A 16,543-nucleotide genomic window follows, 5' to 3' on the forward strand; every position below is an offset into this window, starting at 1 on the left:
CTCCACTACAAATAGGAAAAAGAGGCTACAATTTGCACAAGCTCACCAAAATTGGACAGTTGAAGACTGGAAAAATGTTGCCTGGTCTGATGAGTCTCGATTTCTGTTGAGACATTCAGATGGTAGAGTCAGAATTTGGCGTAAACAGAATGAGAACATGGATCCATCATGCCTTGTTACCACTGTGCAGGCTGGTGGTGGTGGTGTAATGGTGTGGGGGATGTTTTCTTGGCACACTTTAGGCCCCTTAGTGCCAATTGGGCATCGTTTAAATGCCACGGCCTACCTGAGCATTGTTTCTGACCATGTCCATCCCTTTATGACCACCATGTACCCATCCTCTGATGGCTACTTCCAGCAGGATAATGCACCATGTCACAAAGGTCGAATCATTTCAAATTGGTTTCTTGAACGTGACAATGAGTTCACTGTACTAAACTGGCCCCCACAGTCACCAGATCTCAACCCAATAGAGCATCTTTGGGATGTGGTGGAACGGGAGCTTCGTGCCCTGGATGTGCATCCCACAAATCTCCATCAACTGCAAGATGCTATTCTATCAATATGGGCCAACATTTCTAAAGAATGCTTTCAGCACCTTGTTGAATCAATGCCACATAGAATTAATGCAGTTCTGAAGGCGAAAGGGGGTCAAACACAGTATTAGTATGGTGTTCCTAATAATCCTTTAGGTGAGTGTATATCCACAGCTAAAGACAAACTACACAAAAAATAAGGTCTTTACAAAACATTCAGAAAATCAGGTTTCAAAGTGTAGTTATAGTCTTTATTTGGTAGTTAGGTGAAGTGCAGAGCTGTTGTTTAATTTAATGATTAGGAAGAGAAACACTTGCATGCAAGGGTAGAAGTTGCTCAGTTTAAGTGAAAGCTTGCCTCATTTGTATGAATTATGAGGTTGTAAGTAGTTTTAGGAGTTGATCGAGTGGAAGTGGAAACAAAGGATGGACATGGTTAATCGCATATTCGAATATCCAAAAGAAAGCATGAATTAACAAAACGAGTATTCACATTTTTTATTTAAAAAAGTAAGTAAAAAAATATATATGTACAGTGAGGGAAAAAAGTATTTGATCCCCTGCTGATTTTGTACGTTTGCCCACTGACAAAGAAATTATATAATTCTATAAGTCTATAATTTTAATGGTAGGTGTATTTTAACAGTGAGAGACAGAATAACAACAAAAAAATCCAGAAAAACGCATTTCAAAAAAGTTATAAATTGATTTGCATGTTACTGAGGGAAATAAGTATTTGATCCCCTATCAATCAGCAAGATTTCTGGCTCCCAGATGTCTTTTATACAGGTAACAAGCTGAGATTAGGAGCACTCTCTTAAAGGGAGTGCTCCTAATCTCAGCTCGTTACCTGTATAAAAGACACCTGTCCACAGAAGCAATCAATCAATCAGATTCCAAACTCTCCACCATGGCCAAGACCAAAGAGCTGTCCAAGGATGTCAGGGACAAGATTGTAGACCTACACAAGTCTGGAATGGGCTACAAGACCATCGCCAAGCAGCTTGGTGAGAAGGTGACAACAGTTGGTGCGATTATTCGCAAATGGAAGAAACACAAAATAACTGTCAGTCTCCCTCGGTCTGGGGCTCCATGCAAGATCTCACCTTGTGGAGTTTCAATGATCATGAGAATGGTGAGGAATCAGCCCAGAACTACACGGGAGGATCTTGTTCATGATCTCAAGGCAGCTGGGACCATAGTCACCAAGAAAACAATTGGTAACACACTACGTCGTGAAGTACTGAAATCCTGCAGCGCCCGCAAGGTCCCCCTGCTCAAGAAAGCACATGTTCATTGGCAAACTTCAGACGGGCCTGTACATCTGAATGATTCAGAGGAGAACTGGGTGAAAGTGTTGTGGTCAGATGAGACCAAAATCGAGTTCTTTGGCATCAACTCAACTCGCCGTGTTTGGAGGAGGAGGAATGCTGCCTATGACCCCAAGAACACCATCCCCACCGTCAAACATGGAGGTGGAAACATTATGCTTTGGGGGTGTTTTTCTGCTAAGGGGATAGGACAACTGCACGCATCAAAGGGACGATGGACGGGGCCATGTACCGTCAAATCTTGGGTGAGAACCTCCTTCCCTCAGCCAGGGCATTGAAAATGGGTCGTGGATGGGTATTCCAGCATGACAATGACCCAAAACACACAGCCAAGGCCACAATGGAGTGGCTCAAGAAGAAGCACGTTAAGGTCCTGGAGTGGCCTAGCCAGTCTCCAGACCTTAATCCCATAGAAAATCTGTGGAGGGAGCTGAAAGTTCGAGTTGCCAGACGTCAGCCTTGAAACCTTGAAACCAATGTCTTGGAGAGGATCTGCAAAGAGGAGTGGGACAAAATCCCTCCTGAGATGTGTGCAAACCTGGTGGCCAACTACAAGAAACGTCTGACATCTGTGATTGCCAGCAAGGGTTTTGCCACCAAGTACTAAGTCGAAGGGGTCAAATACTTATTTCCCTTGTTAACTTTTTCCCTCACTGTATTTGCTTGTGATAACTTGCAAATGCAAAGGGGTTCTATGGCTTTAAACAAATCACAGTTTTCACATCGTAATATCACACAGGGCTTTGGTGACTGTTTATTGACAGCGATTTTCCATCTGTTCAGCACATTGATGTGGTTCTTTGCAAATGGAAATGCTCACACATTGTTCCACTTGAGAAATGCCTGTTTCCTCAGTAAGAACTATGGTCTGGTGTTGATCAAAATGGCACTTCTGTTTAGTGTTGAACATGTGATTTAATTTAGTTCTTATGATTTGTAGCTGAATAGATGATTAAGTCTATAAATGTGTACAGTAAAGCATGTTTTCATTAATGTTCAAGGTCTGTTGATATGTATTTAACATAGCTACACTAAGTTATAAAAAAAAAATAAAAAAATTGCATTATGCCTGGATTTATAATGAAAAGTAACTTCTATAGTATCCAATACAATTACGAGAAATAGTGTACCATGCAATCTGTGACAACTCCCTTGAGGGAATGTCAGGTGTATTTGGAACTCTGCACATTTCTCACTTGTCTATCTTTTCCTTGCTGTATATGCGTGTGTGTGTGTGTGTGTGTGTGTATATATATATATAATCTGTGTGTGTGTGTGTATCATCATAATTTATTTCTGAATTTTCAAAGGAATAATAGAAAGCACACAGACATGCTAGTTTTGGGAAATGTTTCTATATCCTAAGGGAAATTATAATACCAGTTCACAATAGCAGAAGTACTTAAAAGGAATGTATATTCTTGAATAGTGTGATGTGAGCCCCTTCTGTTATCTTGAAGAAGGAATGAGAGTATTGGTGTTTCAGTATTCCCTCAATAACCTTGGCTTGGCTATAGTCTTAATTCTTGGAGGGTTGTAGTTCCACGCTCACTTCAGGCTTCTTTGTAACAAGTGTACCTCTGGCACTTTCTCAATCACTTTATTTCCAGTCCCTTTTTTAAGAAAGCCCACCTTGTGTCTGACACAGCTGTCAAGCATTCCTTGGGAAATCTTTACTTACCTTCGACAATTAAAATGTTTTTTTAAAATGTGACCTTTTCTGTCAAAAAGATAAATATTAAAATAGACCCCTTGCATCTCTCTCTTTTTCTTCTTCACCGCTATCCTCTTCTCAATCTGTTCAGTTTGTTTGAAGGCATCATTCTAACATGAATTACTGTGTTTCCTCATTACAGAAAATAGGTTATAGAGGGTATTAACCCCTTAAATTGCAGATTTGAGAGAAGACTATTTTTGGGCAATTAAAAGCCAATGGAGAGTTTCTTTGAAATTACATATCACCTTTATAAATTCCATTACTTCTGTGGATTCGATTCCTATTCAGCAGGCACCGATATTGCATCAGTTTGTCCTATCTTAGTTTCTTCCTATTAATAACATTTATATTATCATCACACAGAGATTTTGCTCCCCGAGCATCCAAAAAAAATAGTTCTGAGCCTATCCCACACTTTGGAGTTTTGATGGATTTTTTTGATTGACATCCCAGATCTGAAGGTGTATTAACATTTGTAAATTAATTCTGGGATACAGTGTCTTCTGATATGTTTCAGGCATGCTTGAGGTAGCCTATCCTGTGGCATAGGTGTTAGAAAGTCTGGGGAAAATGGTTTGATGGAAGTAAAATCTAATTATAGCTTCGAAGGTGCGGTGACATTGAAAAATGCTCAGTTGAACACTATTCTGGTGTTAAATGGAAACAGGATCCACCTACATTTTAAATTAGACTTATGGTAATCTACTTGTTTCTCCCCTGTGCTCTTTAAAGGCACAGCCAACTATCTGTCATTCTTCAAAGTCAGAATTAAGCTAATTGCATGACAAACTGCTGCCTGTTTCACAGTTTCTGTTTCCCTCATACTGACCCCTCCCCCAGAGGTCAGCAGTAGCTAACCTGTTCCCATAAAGGGAGAGAATCAAAGCTTGAATTTGAATGCACATCTCCCTTTCTTTATACCCCCTCTGAGCTGACTTTCAACTCATTGAAAACAAATAATACATAATTGTTGTCCTATGATGCACCATAAACTGTACAAGTTAAAGGTACAATTGCAGATTTATTAAACTGAATTATATGCTGTTAAAATAGATCCCACCCTTCTATGGGGCAAGGACATTATCACAATTCAAAATCTCTGGTCTTGAAATCAGTGACTTGGACACCACTTTTATTCGCAATTCACTTAATCTCTTAATCTACCTTCTGGATTTGGGAATGGCGTACTGAGCAGGAATCAATAGTTTCAATGATGGCAGGTAATGGATTGCCATCATTTCCCAGTATTAGTTCACCAGCTGTATGCCTAACTAGAGATGGCCAGTGGAGACATTGTACTTGTCTTATGGCTTGAAGCTTATTGATCCATGGATCTCATCAAGCTAGTTCTTATTGTGCCACAGGGAATGCCCGCTATCTGTTTGTGTTTAATTTCCATCTATGCCCTCTGATCCTGGCCTTTGGATGATTATTGTTATATTTTGTTTCTATCCAGCCAACAGTGGGTTGAAGGGTACTTGAACTGGAATGCTGCAAGCCAGATGTATCAGGGGGCTAAGTAGACAGGGGAGTAAATTACTAGCTTTTTAGTTCAGGAGTTCAGTATTCTCTAACCAACATCCAATGTGATTTTGTCCACAACCCAATTTTTCCACACAATTTGTCTTGAGATTGAGCGCAGTTGTGAGCCTAGAGGTTTAATATGAAAGAGCCACGACTGGGCTCTCCACTCATGCCTGCTCTGTGTCCTTCCAGGCCTGCAAGCCTTGTCTGACAGTTGATACTGTGTATGCTCTTTGTGTATCTCAGCTATTGACAGAGAGAACTTCAGTTTGATTGCTGCAACTGTAAATACAGTAATTTTTATTTTTGTACAAAGAAAAATACAGGGGGCATTTTATCTGAGATTTCCTAAATGAAAGGATAGACTTTATTTTCTTTCTTTCCTTTTTTATGCTTCTAGTTCAAGTTGAAAGCAAAAAAATCAATAAATGGCATTAGAACTCTGAAAAGCCACATATGGTCCAGTCTCCCAACAGAAATGCAGTGGAGTGACATGAGTGTGTTGTTTTGGTCCCCAGGTGGTCATACGCAGCAAAACTGGAGAGCTCCTGTTTCGAATCTCACCCTGGGCAAAGTACGTAGTACGTGACCAGACATCTGTTATATACGACTGGGTGCACTGGGACCCTCCACAACAATATAAGGTATGTCAGTATTTTAAAAACTATTAAATAGCATGTATTCAGCATGTATATATACATAATATATAATATATACAGTACTTTGCAAAAGTTTTAGGTGTGAAAAAATGCTGTAAAGTAAGAATGCTTTCAAAAATAGACATGTTAATAGATTATATTTATCAATTAACTAAATTGAAAGTGAGTGAACAGAAGAAAAATCTACATCAAATCAATATTTGGAGTGACCACCTTTTGCCTTCAGAACAGCATCAGTTCTTCTTGCACACAGTTTTTGAAGGAACTTGGCAGGTAGGTTGGCCCTAACATCTTGGAGAACTAACCACAGTTCTGTGGATTATGCAGCCTCAGTTGCTTCTCTCTCTTCATGTAATCCCACACAGACTCGATGATGTTGAGATCAGGGCTCTGTGGGGGCCAGACCATCACTTCCAGGACTCCTTGTTCTTCTTTACACTGAAGATAGTTCTTAATGTCTTTAACTGTATGTTTGGGGGTTGTTGTCATGCTGCAGAATAAATTTGGGGCCAATCAGATGCCTCCCTGATGGTATTGCATGATGGATAAGTATCTGCCTGTACTTCATTCTGACCAAATCCCCAACTCCATTTGCAGAACTGTAGCCCCAAACTTGCAAGGAACCTCCACCATGCTTCACTGTTGCCTGCAAACAACAGCCCTTTGGTGATCACACTGCTTTCTGCTACAGCCAAATATGTCAAATTTTGAGTCATCAGTCCAGAGTACCTGCTGCCATTTTTCTGCACCCCAGTTCCTGTGTTTTCGTGCAGTGTTGAGTCGCTTGGCCTTGTTGCCACATCGGAGGTATGGCTTTTTGGCCAAAAGTCTTCCATGAAGGCCACTTCTGACCAGACTTCTCCAGACAGTAGATGGGTGTACCAGGGTCCCACTGTTTTCTGACAATTCTGAGCTGATGGCACTGCTGGACATCTTCCGATTGTGAAGGGAAGTAAGCATGATGTGTCTTTCATCTGCTGCAGTAAGTTTCCTTGGCTGACCACTGGGTCTACAGGCCTCAACATTCCCTGTTTATTTGTGCTTCTTCAAAAGAGCTTGGTCAGCACATCTGGAAACCCCTGTCTGACTTGACGTTTCTGCCTGGGAGAGACCTTGCTGATGCAGTATAACTACCTTGTGTCTTGTTGCTGTGCTCAGTCTTGCCATGGTGTATGACTTTTGACAGTAAAGTGTCTTCAGCAACCTCACCTTGTTAGCTGAGTTTGGCTGTTCCTCACCCAGTTTTATTCCTCCTACACAGCTGTTTCTGTTTCACTTAATGATTGTGTTTCAACCTACATATTGAATTGATGATCATTAGCACCAGTTTGGTATAATTGTTTAATCATACACCTGACTATATGCCTACAAAATCCCTGACTTTGTGTAAGTGTACCTAGAAGAACTGATTATGTTTTGAAAGCAAAGGGTGGTCACACCAAATATGGATTTGATTTATTTTTCTTCTGTTCACTCACTTTGCATTTAGTTAACTCATAAATATAATCTATTAACATGTTTATTTTTGAAAGCATTCTTACTTTACAGGATTAACAAAGTATAAACACAATTGTAGTAGCTCAATAAATATATCCATATGTTTGTCTCTCTTTCTGTATGTGGCAGTTCTATAAGAAAAGCTGTACCTGTATGGATTTTTTAGAAACCATAGATTTCCTCTGAACATGCATCAAATCCAATGTTTTGAACATCATAATTAAACGTGTCACTGCTAAACTGTTTAGTCCTGCAAAGATCATTCTAACCATTATTGAAAATTACCTGCAGTGCGTAATGTGGTATTTTGGGTGATGGTGGCAACACACAACTTTTGAAGGTGCTGTGAATGAAACACTGGCAATTTTGGAAGGCCATCTCAATCCTTTAGAACCTATAGGAGGAGCTAAGTAGATGAATCATGAAGAAACTGCAAAGACCAGCATCTGTCAGTGAACTAACAACTGAACTGAAGGAGAAAAGGCATGCTATTCCTTGTGTAGTGATTGCTATTGAAAGCATAGCAGCAGTCACTGGCACCAGGGGCTGGCCTAAACCCTATTAAATGCATTATAAGCAGCTGTCCTTTTATATTTTTCTGTTGTCCTAATATATTTGTTAGTAAAATATGATCTTGTAGCAGAGTGCCACATAATTTTGGACTTGTTTCATAGCTGCCTATACACATTTTATGATGGCAAAATGAAATCCATTTACTTTGTGCATTTGTTGGCCTAGAACTGATAACGCAATGTGTATCTGACAACCACAGAACACCAAGATGTGATTCCTGTTTCACATCTGCATCTGAAATTAATACTTTCTGCAGCTGACTGTTGTTTCATACTTTCATTTTTCTTTGTGTTTTTTGTCTTTTCTCATTGGTGTCACTACATTTTTTTTGTATCATGTTTCCTCTTTACACATTCAGCGAATCAAAACCAGACAGACAAAGACCACAAACAGTCCATATCAGGATCCAAAAGAGTAGTCAAAGTGCAAAGCCTTCTCTTTTATTCACTCCTTCACACCTTCCAACTCCTTCCCCTACACCCCCTCATAATGGCGTGCCAGCTTCCTGCATTTATACAACCACTGGCCAATCATGGGATTTCTACTGGTAGCCACAGACACGGGAGTGTCCAAACATGGCGTTTGTCAGGAATAAAATGAAACAAAATGAAACCTTATTTAGATTAAAACACAACAGTCTTGTCCAATACTTTTTCAATGAGCGTGCAGCTACAGACTATGAAATACTATTGCCTTGGCTGGCCCTGCACCTCATGAAGATTTGAAAACAGGGACGTGCAGAGACACTGCGGGGAGCAGTGGCAAAAAAAAAAAAGTGTTGAATGGCATTCACAGCATTCACAATGTACTCGGTTTATATGCACTCTTTTTTATCATTTTATTATTGTGCTTAGCATTTTATTACAATTAACTTTTTAGTGATTTCTTCTGTGATAGTCAATTTTTCTTGTTTTACCCTGATATACACTACCGTTTCGGGTCACTTAGAAATTTCCTTGTTTTCCATGAAAACATTAATTTGAATAGGAAATATAGTCATTGACAAGGTTAGAAATAATGATTTTTAATTGAAATAATCATTGTGTCCTTCAAACTTTGCTTTCGTCAAACAATCCTCCATTTGCCGCAAGTGCAGCCTTGCAGACCTTTGGCATTCTAGTTGTCAATTTGTTGATGTAATCTGAAGAGATTTCACCCCATGCTTCCTCAAGCACCTCCCACAAGTTGGATTGGCTTGATGGGCACTTCTTACGTATCATACGGTCAAGCTGCTCCCACAACAGCTCAATAGGGTTGAGATCCGGTGATTGTGCTGGCCACTCCATTATAGACAGAATACCAGCTGTCTGCTTCTTCCCTAAATTGTCCTTGCATAGTTTGGAGCTGTGCTTTGGGTCATTGTTCTGTTGTAGGAGGAAATTGGCTCCAGTCAAGCTCCATCCGCAGGGTGTGGCATGGTGTTGCAAAATGGAGTGGTTGCCTTCCTTCTTCAAGATCCCTTTTACCTTGTACAAATCTCCCACTTTACCACCACCAAAGCACTCCCAGACCATCACATTGCCTCCAGCATGCTTGACAGATGGCGTCAAGCACTCCTCCAGCATCTTTTCATTTTCATTTAATTTGCGTCTCACAAATGTTGTTCTTTGTGATCCAAACACCTCAAACTTAGATCCGCCTGTGCATAACACTTTATTCTAATCTTCCTCTGTCCAGTGTCTGTGTTCTTTCGCCCATCTTAATCTTTTCTTTTTATTGGCTAGTCTGAGATATGGCTTTTTCTTTGCAACTCTGCCTAGAAGGCCAGCATCCCGGAGTCACCTCTTCACTGTTGACGGTGAGACTGTTGTTTTGCGGGTACTATTTAATGAAGCTGCCAGTTGAGGACCTGTGAGGCATCTGTTTCTCAATCTAGACACTCTAATGTCCTCTTGCTCAGTTGTGCACTGGGGCCTCCCATTCCTCTTTCTGTTCTGGTTAGAGCCAGTTTTGCGCTGTTCTGTGAAGGGAGTAGTACACAGCATTGTAAGAGATCTTCAGTTTCTTGGCAATTTCTTGCATGGGATAGCCTTCATTTCTCAGAACAAGAATAGACTGATGAGTTTCAGAAGAAAGTTATTTGTTTCTGGCCATTTTGAGCCTGTAATCGAACCCAAAATTGCTGATGCTCCAGATACTCAACTAGTCTAAAGAAGGCAAGTTTTATTGCTTTTTTAATTAGCACAACAGTTTTCAGCTGTGCAAACATAATTGCCAAAGGGTTTTCTAATGATCAATTAGCCTTTTAAAATGATAAACTTGGATCAGCAAACACAACGTGCCATTGGAACACAGGACTGATGGTTGCTGATAATGGGCCTCTGTACACCTATGTAGATATTCCATTACAAATTAGCTGTTTCCATCTACAATAGTCATACACAACATTAACAATATCTACACTGTATTTCTGATCAATTTGATGTTATTTTAATGGACAAAAAATGTCCTTTTCTTTCGAAAACAAGGACATTTCTAATTGACCCCAAACTTTTGAACCATAGTGTATATTCTACTACTACTACTACTACTACTACTACTACTACTACTACTACTACTACTACTACTACTACTACCACTATTATTTCCATCTCTCTACCTGAATTGTTATTTAAGCCTATTTTTGGGAGATTGGATAAACATTAGACTTGTTTCTGTAGTCCTACCAACACAGATATCTGAACATATTTATGTACTGCATGTGCAAGCCTGTACTATGTAGATGTTCACTGTTCAAAATGAATCTACATTGGAACTACGAAAACACAATGTGCAATAAGTGTGGTTGTTAAAGTCAGTACTTATTCTATGCAAAATGTATATATATAAAAAGGTATATTTTATTAATATTTCAGTTTCGCAATTAAGATTTTACAGCCAATCACTGCTTCCACAATGTTTCCAAATCCAGAATCACTTTCTGCCAGCTTTTTATTTAAAATAATTCTAACCTGTCAAAGGCAAAACAACTCTTTTAGGACAGAACTGCTCCAGGGGGAAGAACTTGTATGATGCATCTGATTGGTTACTTGCCTTTGAAAACTTAGTAAACTTGGAGAGGGCACTTCCCCCCACGTCTTGCAGCTGCAGTGGCACACACTTGCCCTGTGGAGAGCGCACTTAGGGCTCTTCGGACAAAAGGGGCAGTGGCTTGAGTCACCCCTGCCCCCCACTCTGCACATCCCTGATTGAAAACACTAATGTGCATAAATGTTCTTTCTCTACATCTACATATATATTATAGATGCATGTTGTAATCAATGCTTGTTTATATAAATGGAAAGATTTTGGTTTTGTTTTCTAAAAAATCTGTGTTGGTTTGTTTGTTTTCTGGTCTATTCCATGCAGTATGTGTCCATTGCTGCCTATTTCAAAGTTGTGAATTATCCAAATGCAGCTAATAGCCAGTTAAAGCTGTGTGTGTACCACGGGTAACGACCACATTATGATTCAGTACTGCTAAGGATTTAAGCCTTAGCACAGCATCCCTCCCAAAGTGTCCTCAAACATAATTATCTTGTCCCACTGCATTTTAAAAAATCCAGCAGGAGATTGAAATTCAGCTTGCGAGCCCAGAGCGATACAATGAAACAATGCTGCAGGTGGGAATGGAAGTCAGTGCTCTGACAGTTCAGTTGGTGTGACAGATGAGAAGCTCTAAGATTGATCTCATGAGTTAGAGGTGGATATTACTGCTACCTTCCTGTCTATGTGTGTGTATGTGTTGGGGGCAGGGAAGGAGGAGGGCGGGTTAAACTCTCAGTGGCAAAAGGGGAGAAATATGAATTTGTGGAGCCCGTATTCGCCAACTTATCAAGAGATCCTTTTTCAGCTCCGGTTTGCAGAAGGTCAAAGGCAGAGAATCTCTCTCCATCATGTCCTTTGATGATAAGACTGACAGGAGCAACTTAGGACCTAAAGATGAAAGAGTAATTTTATTTATTTGTGTAGTAGTGACAGAATGCTCAGAGTCTCCTGGGCTAGTAAGGCAATGGCCTTGACTGAATTAAATATACATCAGAATGAGTTGATGATCGAAAAAGTTTTATTTATCATCATACATTTCCATAATTGTTTTTGGCTGTACATTGAATTCCTCCCATCACATTAGTTGAATGTATGCTCAGAATGTGAGAGAGTTATGTTGTATTAATTATCTGTATAATGAAAAATAGCAGAGAATATAGAGATTTATTTTAAATGGTTTAATGCCAACACTTGCATGTAAAGGAAGATTTTGTCATTTGAGTGGCAGCTGTAATTTGCTCTGGGCTCATCAGTGTGTTTATGACATAATCAACAACATTATATGGAACATCTTTTCATGGTTGAGATCACACCAGAGGACTTTACAATAGCATGTCATGACACAGCCCACTACTAGTGCAAGAGAAGGAAGTTCAGCCATTAAACAAATGCTTACACATTTTAGTCACATTATCAAGTATTCGGGACTGCTTCCTAAATGGGTGAGAACAGTACATAAGAGGCATCCCAGTGATTGTTATGAATTGCTGCCGGAGATCCAGAATTTCTCAGTAACTGGCAAACTGCTCCAGAGATAGCATTGAACTGTCCCTCAACTGTAGGTCCATTAGAGAAAGCAGCTGCAACTCATGTCAACATGGTATTTAAATTGTCCTTGCAGTATATTGTGTTTGTATATTTCCTGGTTATGGGTCACAAATAAATAATTGATAGTTTTGGATTTTATACTTTGCATTGAAACAACATGCGTCTGGTCTTTGTGCTCTTATTTACTTGTATGTAACAGTAAAGTAGGAAGGTAAAACCTCTGCCTCTTCTACACATTAATCTATAATTAAATGGACATTAGCATGCATCAATTAGTAAAAGCCCATTCTATTCGATTAAACTTTGGCTTTTCTGATTAGCGTCTATCTATATGGAAGTACAAAGACAAATGTAATTAAATGGCAAAAGAAAACAGGGAGAGAAGTTGAAATGTCTGTCTCAGTCATTTTCTTTTTACTTGTGTTCCCCCCCTCCCTCCCCAGAACCGTTCAGTGTTCCTAAGGGAATACCCTTCTCAGCCCTTCCTGTGCTCACAAGTCTATTTCTGGATGCTTTTGTGACTTGCAAATCTGCATCTGTGCTCAGTCTGCAACATTTCCCTGAGTGTCAGCTGCTAAACGACACATCACAAACAGACACCCACAGATACTGTAACTACTTAAAGCTCTTAATAGGCTAAATAAATAAATACATAAATGAATAAACATGTGAGAGGGTAGAAAATCACACATTTTTGTTTCCTGTCATTTAAGTTTATATAAGGACACATACTTTTGGGGGAATATAAATATATATTACATTGTAGGATAACCAAAATTGTCTTAATGCATTAATGCCTGCTTTGTAAATGGATGTGCTATATAGATTCTCTCACTTACTCTGCCAATCCTGTTTCTTCCTGTCATTTAAAAGTGATCTTTAATTTAATTGTTTTCATTATAGCGATATTTAGGTACCAATTTCAGTACTGTTTTCTGAACCCTCTAAACATTTTTAATGGAAAGACTGTAAGTACTACTTCTCATGAGTTTATTGTCAAATATTTATTTTGCTAGAGATCTCATTGGGCAAAGGTGTGCAGGATAGTTTTCATAAGAATACACTGAACAGCCTGGTATCCCTAGGATAGAAAAACCAAAGCCTGTAGATGTAAGCATATTTAAATCTGTAAAGGCTAAAGATCAGGAAACAGTTGCTAATTTAGAACAATGATTAGAGTGACTGAAGTTGTGAGGTCTGTATTAATTTTTATAATCCTAGGTTCTTCCTGTTTTGCCTTCATGTCAGTTTTTCATTAATTTAACTGTTTATGTACAATTCTGCATTCACATTCATATGGATCTCATTTTGATTGTACAGATAATTCCCCAAGATACCTTAGAACAATCTGGACTGGCAATGTTTTTTTTTTTTTCTCCCCCTACTGGTACTGTATTCCCATTAAAACTGTTTTGAACATCCCTTACAATTGTTTGGCATACCACCAAAGTGGTCTTTGTGTAAATCTTAATTCCATGAACTAATGAAGTTGGTAGTCTGAAGCAGAGGCTGAGGATAACTGCTGTTCCAATACCTTCATGCCTTGGAGGACTTTTATCAAATTAGATTCTATATCATTTAAATATATAATCTCCTGTCTTCTTAAATGGTTCTAAAATGTCTTTTAACATGTTTCAGCATTTCTGCCCCCTTCATTTCCTGAGCCATACATAAGCTGTGAGATATTATGCAACCACTTCATTATTCTTTTTAACACAAGCAACACTGGTGATAATGATATCATGTTTTTTTTCAAATTTACATAATTTCAGAATTATGGATCAGTGGTTCTCATTGTGTTGTAAATATTTATAGACCTTCAGTTAACAAAGTGATCCATCATACTTCAGTTTGCAAGTCTTCTGTAGTGTTTCTGTGTGCTTTAAAGAGTATTATGTGGTTAAACCAGGACAATGTTGATCTGACAGCTTCTATGCATGCAATGGACATTTAAATTATTTTAATGTACATAGAAAATTGTAATAAGAAAACCTCCTTAAAAACAAAACAAAATAATTATTACTACTATTTTTCTCTGAAATTACAGCCAAGGACAAATATCTGTTTAATTACAGTTATCATCATCAGCCCCTATCAATCCACTGCTGGATGAAGGCATCCCCAAGATGTTTCCATTTGCTATAACACAAATAAATGGGGTAATACTAATACATGGGGAAATCTTAATCTAAGTAGGCTGTTTATCTTGCACCCAAAGAGGATTTGCTAAACTATATAAAATGTAACTCTGTTTGTGTTACCACATCCTGTCTTGCTTACACACTGCTCTGATAGATTTGTAAATCTCGTGAGTGTCCAGTTCATCACACGCCACTTCTTTCTTCCACCAGCACCTTGGCAACCTGTAGAAGGAGACTCCTAATGATCCATTGTCTTTACATTTTGCAAGACCTGCACTCCTAAAGACAGATTAATATTGCAATATTAATTTGGGAGATCGCCGGGCGCAGAGGCGATTGTGGGGGCGCCCATTGGGAGGCTGGGGCTCCGGGCATGCTGTAGCGAACCAGGAAGTCGCGTCCAATTTGCATCCACTGTCGATGCCCAGACAGGGCAGAGGACCTCACCACTCCAGGCAGGCAAGGTGCGTCAGCAGCAAGTGGCGCAATGGCAAAGGCCAGAGTAGCTCATTGTCAAGCGCACACACGCATGACCAGGGATGCGTGCAGCGGGGCGCCGGTCAGTGTTTGCACCAGGGGGCACACAACAACTGAAATGCTAGCGGGCTCGCCACTGTAAGTGTGTCTCTACTCAATAACGTTTATGAACACGGGGACACTGCAAACCAACCAGAAGCAACCTTGTTGTTGCCGGACGGAACACTGTATATTCCAAACACCAGGTGCAGGATACAAGTGCCGCATAAGCCCATAGCATCCTGTGTGGGTCCGGGGTCCAGGGTGGCCAAGGGTAGCAGGACACCAGCCGAAGCGGGGCCTAGAACCGAGACCACATCCGTACCACACCACATACAGTGGAGCACAGCAAGCTGAGAGAGCGAGATCTCCTACAGCTGCAGCCTCGGACTGTATTGTGGGCACAAGCCAGCGGAGGAGCACCTCTCGCAGGTGAGATCTCTTAAGACAGACTCAGACTTAGGCCAGGCAGCCAGGCCTCGGATTTTGCTGCCGCTTCTAGCACTCTTGCATTGGAGGAAAAAGCCCTGTGCACAAAAATCCAACACAGCAAGCAATCCGATAATATATGGCACTATATTAACACGATTATTATTTTTAATGCTCTATTTGCGAACCCAAACTGAAACCGAAAGCGCAGCTGGAACTCCGGTGCGCGGACAGACAGAATTGAAATTAGGACAAACCTGCACAGACGTCATGTTTTATAAAACAGGATGTGGGAAGGAACCTGTTCTGAGTGACGTGAACAGGGGCCAATGGCAGCTTTGATAGAGTGACATTTTGATAAGGTTCCTATGGAAGTGCGCAGAAACCCTTCCCCCTTGGGCAGTGCTTCAAACTTGGAATTTGAGAACAACAAAATAAAGTATTTGTTTGTTTGTTTGTTTGTTTATTTATTTCCTTTCACTCTTAATTTTATATTTGACGACTATTATATACTGCCAATTCTTTCACTGCTCGATTATGCATATGAGCAGTCAGACATTATTATTATTATTATTATTATTATTATTATTATTATTATTACTATTATTTTGTGATTTGTTAATTTGTTCCCAAGCTACCAATTTTATTTATGCAGATTTCAATGAACATCCAGGCATTTTAGTTATTTTTTATTTTATTATTTATTTCTTTATTTCTGCTGACACGGACAAGATGGCTCAGCATGTGGGAGTGCATGACACACTTTTATCATTTTTGGTGCAATAATACATAATACATAATACACTGTTAGTTCTCCACCCCCAACCCCTCCCCCTCCCTTCCCCCCCAGTTATAGTCAACCTCACTTATTTTCTTAATCAGCTACAAGAGCATTCCATTATCAATGACTAAAGGCTTTGCTCTAATGTTAATGTTAAAGTTAATGTGGATGACCAGATTTTCTTCTCTTCTTTATTTAAGAATTTATTTTCTATTTAGACCTCTCCTGCAGTGGTCCTATGAAGAATCTGAGATTACAAGAAAT

The 16,543-nt window shown here is 39.6% G+C and overlaps 1 protein-coding gene across 3 annotated transcripts in view; it reads left to right on the plus strand.

Annotated features, from left to right (window-relative positions):
* Window positions 1–16,543, plus strand: part of LOC136746956 (1,4-alpha-glucan-branching enzyme) — a 374,922-nt gene that overhangs the window by 88,973 nt on the left and 269,406 nt on the right. For all 3 annotated transcript variants that reach the window (XM_066699867.1, XM_066699866.1, XM_066699865.1), the window contains exon 4: window positions 5,627–5,752. In XM_066699867.1, coding sequence (XP_066555964.1) covers window positions 5,627–5,752 — 126 coding nt within the window. The remainder of the gene's footprint in view (window positions 1–5,626; window positions 5,753–16,543) is intronic.

The sequence above is a fragment of the Amia ocellicauda genome, chromosome 3 (genome assembly GCF_036373705.1).
Source record: "Amia ocellicauda isolate fAmiCal2 chromosome 3, fAmiCal2.hap1, whole genome shotgun sequence".
NCBI lineage: Eukaryota > Metazoa > Chordata > Actinopteri > Amiiformes > Amiidae > Amia > Amia ocellicauda.